At 33.8% G+C, this 5,682-nt stretch overlaps 1 protein-coding gene across 1 annotated transcript; it reads left to right on the top strand.

The window, feature by feature from the left end:
• Window positions 1-1,371: 1,371 nt before the first annotated feature.
• LOC121244505 (patatin-like protein 2) lies at window positions 1,372-4,232 on the top strand. The gene is made up of 7 exons (XM_041142602.1): window positions 1,372-1,568; window positions 1,703-1,884; window positions 2,017-2,206; window positions 2,355-2,516; window positions 2,643-2,945; window positions 3,053-3,225; window positions 3,777-4,232. The coding sequence occupies exons 1-7, from the start codon at window positions 1,434-1,436 to the stop codon at window positions 3,862-3,864; spliced, it is 1,233 nt and encodes a 410-aa protein (XP_040998536.1). The 5' UTR covers window positions 1,372-1,433; the 3' UTR covers window positions 3,865-4,232.
• Window positions 4,233-5,682: the final 1,450 nt, after the last annotated feature.

Raw genomic sequence — 5,682 nt, 5'->3', positions numbered from 1 at the left:
AATTTACCAAATAGCTTATAAAAAGAGACCAAGATATTTTATTGCCACTTATGAGATGTAAAAAAAAAAAAAAGTGAGGATGAGAGATTTTATAATTAGTGACAAAAAATAGGTGTAATTATGAAAAAATTAAAAGAAACCTAGACAACTAAGTATTAAATGAGATTTTTTAAAATGTTTTGGGGGCGAATTATCTTTATATTAAGATATTTTTGAAAAAACCATAAACTGAACCATATTTTTGAAAAAATTTGAGGGGGCGAGAGTCCCCCAACCACCAAGGTAGGTCCGCCCCCGGATATAATACTGATATAAATGTTAATACTGATATAAGTGAACATTAGATTTAAAATCTGGCCAAGTTAATACTATAATATGATATAAACCGTGCTGCTTAATGCTTCTACCAAGAAAAACCTTAAATGTCAAAACATCCAACGTGAACTACTGATCATGCTGCATGAGTTCTGTCCGCGATCACCAGTACTTGTTTATTTTTCCAATCAAATGGTTAAGAATGACTCACAGTTCTACTGGTTTTGCATGAGAGCAATAGAATGATCAAGTCTCTTAACATTTCCTTGTGCATGCAGCTAGCAGATTGAAATTAATGTCTACCATGTTGGAATTTATGCAGGCATCGTACTTGACTGGTACTCCTTTGTTGAATACTCAATTCCTAACACGTACCTTTTCCTTTTGCGCGAAAAATGGGAATCAAGTTATCCTCAAACCAATTTACTTTTCAATGTTATCACCCTCCTTGGGTTGCTGAGGTGCCGCCTAACGTGTCAAAAATGATTATATTGTTCATATTTTAAGGTGGAATTCATTGCAATTAAGTAATCTAGGGAAAAGATCAAAGTTCAGGATAATGCTAAACTAAGGTGTAGCCACTACTTGATATGGATTAACTTGACCGTAAACAATCTAAGTGGGCCAAGTGTTCGGCCTAATGCATAATTAGACACCTGTTTGGCCTGTATGGTTTTTTGCTCAACTACAATTCTTCTCAAGCCCCAACTATAAGTCTCCTCTCTGCACTAGCTTACTGTGGCCAAATTAAAGCTTATGAGACCATTTCTATGCCAAAGCAAGAGGGTAAATTGTATTCATGAAATTTTCAATTTGCCCAGTGATTTTTTACATCAAGTACTGTAGTCCAATTTTAACCTCTAACATTATCCAAGGAAGCATGCAAAAGTTGGGTCAAAGTTGAAACACATTCATTGAATGACATTCTCTTGGGTTAGGTCCAATCCAATGACGCGATTGAATCTTGACAATTCAGAGGAATCAGGACTATATATACCCCTATTCCTATCTAAGAATGGATCAGCATCTCAACTTCACTTCTAAGCAAGCTGCTGCCTCTTGAAAGAAACCCGGCCCTCCCCCTTCTGATCTCTGTCCCTCGATTTCCCTTATCCCAAATGGAAGCAAAAAATATTGTACCCCTACAGCCACCCACTTATGGAAATGTAATCACTGTTCTCAGCATTGATGGCGGAGGAATAAGAGGGCTTATCCCAGGAACCATCCTTGATTTCTTAGAATCCGAGTTTCAGGTTAGATATATCCTTCATTGCATTTTTATTCACTTTTCAAGCATGCACGCTGTATATATATATAAGCTGAATGTTTCAGCATGCATGCTTGTAATCTTCTATCATTTACACTGGATTGTTTGTGCATGGTGCAGAAGCTGGACGGGGAAGATGCAAGAATCGCAGATTATTTTGATGTGATTGCAGGAACAAGCACAGGCGGCCTTGTAACTGCCATGCTAACTGCTCCAAATGAAAAGAACCGACCTGTCTTTGCTGCTAAGGATATCAAGGACTTCTACTTGAACCATTGCCCTAAAATATTCCCACAAAACAAGTAAATTTAGAACTCATTTGAGATGAAACTGTCCTTTTCATGAGGACAAAGCTTTCCTATTTGATTATTAGCCTGATTCCATTCATTTTAGTTACTAAAACGAGTTCTCATGTACTTTTTCCAAAATTGCAGTTTCCCGCTATTTCCACTTACTGCAAAGATCTTCAAAGCCCTTTCCGGACCTAAATACGATGGGAAGTATCTGCATAACCTTGTTAGGGAAAAACTTGGAAGTACAAGAATGCATCAGACTTTGACTAATGTTGTCATCCCAACATTTGATCTCAAGCGACTGCAGCCAACCGTCTTCTCTAGCTATGAGGTTGAATATCATCTTCTCTTCAAATAGATCAATCTTCAAGACTGATTATTACAGACTTGATCTAGCTTTTCTTATACTCTCAATTAGGAAGTGATTGCAAATGATGGAATACTAAGATTCACTTTGGTTTCCTTCTTTTATGCACCAGGCAGATAAAAACCCAAGCTTAGATGCCATACTCTCAGATGTATGCATTGCAACCTCAGCTGCACCAACTTATCTTCCACCTTATTACTTCGAAACCAAAGACCCAGAAGGGAACGTCAGGGAATTCAACCTTACAGATGGTGGGGTTGCTGCTAATAATCCGGTATCTTTCAAGCTGTTTCAGATCCTACCTGATACCAATAATAGTAATTTTAGCATTTTTTTTTTTCCTGTGAAAAATATAACGCAAAGTACTGGTGTTAACCTGCTAAATTGGTGTCTTTTCCAGGCTTTACTTGCCATTGGTGAAGTGACAAAGGAGATCCTTAGCGGAAGTCCAGACTTCTTCCCTATAAAGCCGATGGACTATGGCCGGTTTTTGGTCATATCATTAGGAACTGGCTCGCAAAAAGACGAAGAGAAATACAAGGCTCGTGATGCAGCCAAGTGGGGCATACTAGATTGGTTAACCAGAGGTGGTTCCACCCCAATAATTGACGTATTTTCTCAAGCAAGTGCAGATATGGTTGACGTCCATCTCTCTGAGGTTTTCCAAGCCCTTCATTCTGAGGAAAGCTATCTGCGGATTCAGGTATATCATGTTTATTCAAATCCATATTTCCATGACGAGTAGGCATGTTTTTATGCACTCGATATATTAACATGGGCATGTTTAATATTTGAATCAAAATAATTCAGGACGATACATTGCGTGGGGTAGTATCTTCTGTGGACGTTGCCACAACGAAGAACTTGGATGATCTTGTCAAAGTTGGAGACGAATTGCTGAAAAAACGAGTCTCTAGGGTGAATCTGGATACTGGCCTCTGTGAACCTTCAAATAGCGAAACAAATGCAGAGGCTCTCATAAGGTATATTACATGAGATCCACGTAAAAAAAAATATTTTTTAATAGTGAGCTCTACTTTTTTTTTAATAATCCTTTTGGTAACACAATTATTCTTAAATATTCTCGGATATTTTCAGATATTTCCTTCATTAAAACAAAAAACACTTTTCAATTTCACATTTTTAAGTTTTTTATGTAATCATTACAACTTTCTCAAACTCCGAAACAAAACACAAAAAGCAATACTATTTTTTCAAATTTTCAAACAAAAGTTACATTAGAAAATTATATTCAAATAATTTTTTAATTTTATAGTATTTTCCATCAATTTTTTTCTCTTATTTTCCAAAACCCAATAAAACATCTTAATTTAAATTATTTTTCTACTATTAACAGATATACTGAGATATTCTAAATATCCAAATGGGCCTGAGAGTGCGCGAAATTTATACACTCTAAAACTGTCTTTAGCATTACTCTTTTATATATATCCAGCTTTTTTTTTTTGGAGTATCTTTTTCACATTAAGATATAACATAATAATGGAAAGCATAAAATATGTCTTTGCTGCAGGTTTGCAAAACTTCTTTCCCAAGAGAGGCATCTTCGCCATGCTAGGTCTCCCGTTGGAAAAGCTGAAAGTCATGATCATCACAAATGATGATGTTACTTTTTACTAGGGTTTTGGCTTCCCTGTTCCTCTCGTTTCTGGCCTCCCAATCAAACTTTCAGAGTGTCAACGTGCATGCTTACCAAACCAGCAGTGGATGGCTCTTTGATCACCTACCTAGCTTGCTAGCTTATTATAATAAACGCTAGCGCTAGCAACAGCTACAACATATACCTACATACATATATATATATATATATATATACATATATGTATACCTTACAGTACTACTAGAAACATCTTTTATGTCTTAAGCACCCACGATTAATTGAGAGCTTATAATATATTTTCAGATGTTTTTAATATTATATATCAATGTGTGTCTCAATTAATATTAATGTTCCTTAATTTGGGTTTAATTCTTGTTTTTTTCTTATTCTCTCAATAATTATTGGTTCTGTTTGTCTCGAATGTTTCTGAAAGTTTTAGCTTTAATTTCTTGGTTTATGTATTCCAGTAGTACTTGTCCGATTGGATCAAATGGATGGTTCTTAATTCCTTTAGTTTGCCTCTTGTTTGGTTGCTAAGAAACGAAGAAAGTAATAGCAATAAAGATCAGCAATAAATATTACCATAACATGCAAATTTCTATAATAAATATGAAGGTACATATATATATATTCTAATTATGAACAAAATAATGTATTCGTTGCTACATGGAAAGGATGCCACGTTAGTAAAGAAAAACTTGGCTATTATATATAAAAAAAAAAAAAAAAATTGATCTATGTACAGTCACTTTTATGTATATTTCTAGCGCACTCTAATAATGTAATTAATGGCTGCGTTATTTTTTTAATATAAAATAATTATTTTGGTCAATCACAACAGTAGAGTACTACACGTACAAAGATTACACAAAAATAATTATATATAATAAAACTCATATAAAAATAGATCATGACACGGTTTTAAGATCTACATGTATATTACACATCTCTTTTCGAATTATTGAAGGTGTTTCCAATTTTATCCATGAGCGCTGAATATGCCAGCTAGCTGTACTCATGAGTCATGAGCTCTTTGAGTTCTAAATTCAGAAAATATCAAATGTCGTTTTCTATAAATCTTTAGGAATTCAAGAGCCAATAATCAATGCTACCGATCAAGTTGTTGATCAGTATACTTATGGGTTTCTCTTTTCCACAGCAACCAAATAGTATATATTACAGTACCTATCATTGGAACTACTAATAAAATTAAATGCAGATTACTGAAAGATTATTGTTGGATTGATAATTACAGTAAGAAAAAATCTATTCATCATCTCTTTTTTTATCATCCTCTCATCATTTTATGATGTAGTATTAGATATGGTAGGTTCACAAGTGAAATATAATATATAGTCTCTAATCATCTGATGCCATATCATGAGATGATAAGCGGATGATGAGTAGTATTACTCTTAGAGTACTAATGATAGATATAATCGGTGTACAAATCTCGTCCCATTTCTTTTGAAAAGAGTGCGGTCTATTATGGAAAAATTGATATTTTTTAAGTGGGTCTTATATTTCTCTTTTTTTTTTTTTTTAACGATAGTGAACAGTGCTTGTATATATACTCTATGATTATATAAATCAATTTCCTTATAGCTAAATTATATAATTTTTAGTATATTAATGCATTTTACCTTTATAATTTAACAACCTCAATTTTCACTAAATAAATTGAAAACTCAGAATTAATTAATTATGTTTTCAAAGTAATTGACTAGTGTAAAAAAAATGACTTAGCATATTAAATTTTTATGTAACAAAAGTACACTTGAATGACATTTCTTGACATGATTACTTTAAAGATTTTGTA

Source organism: Juglans microcarpa x Juglans regia, chromosome 8S (assembly GCF_004785595.1).
Source record: "Juglans microcarpa x Juglans regia isolate MS1-56 chromosome 8S, Jm3101_v1.0, whole genome shotgun sequence".
In the NCBI taxonomy this organism is placed as follows: Eukaryota; Viridiplantae; Streptophyta; class Magnoliopsida; order Fagales; family Juglandaceae; genus Juglans; species Juglans microcarpa x Juglans regia.
The sequence above is the reverse complement of the archived record's forward strand: the minus strand, read 5'-3'. Positions and strand labels throughout refer to the sequence as shown.

Bases quoted from the DNA above. Each gene is read 5' to 3' on its own strand.
- LOC121244505 (XM_041142602.1), top strand. From the start codon at position 1,434: ATGGAAGCAAAAAATATTGTACCCCTACAGCCACCCACTTATGGAAAT. The intron at 1,569-1,702 runs GTTAGATATATC...TGCATGGTGCAG, and splicing joins TCTTAGAATCCGAGTTTCAG to AAGCTGGACGGGGAAGATGC. The intron at 2,946-3,052 runs GTATATCATGTT...AAAATAATTCAG, and splicing joins AAAGCTATCTGCGGATTCAG to GACGATACATTGCGTGGGGT.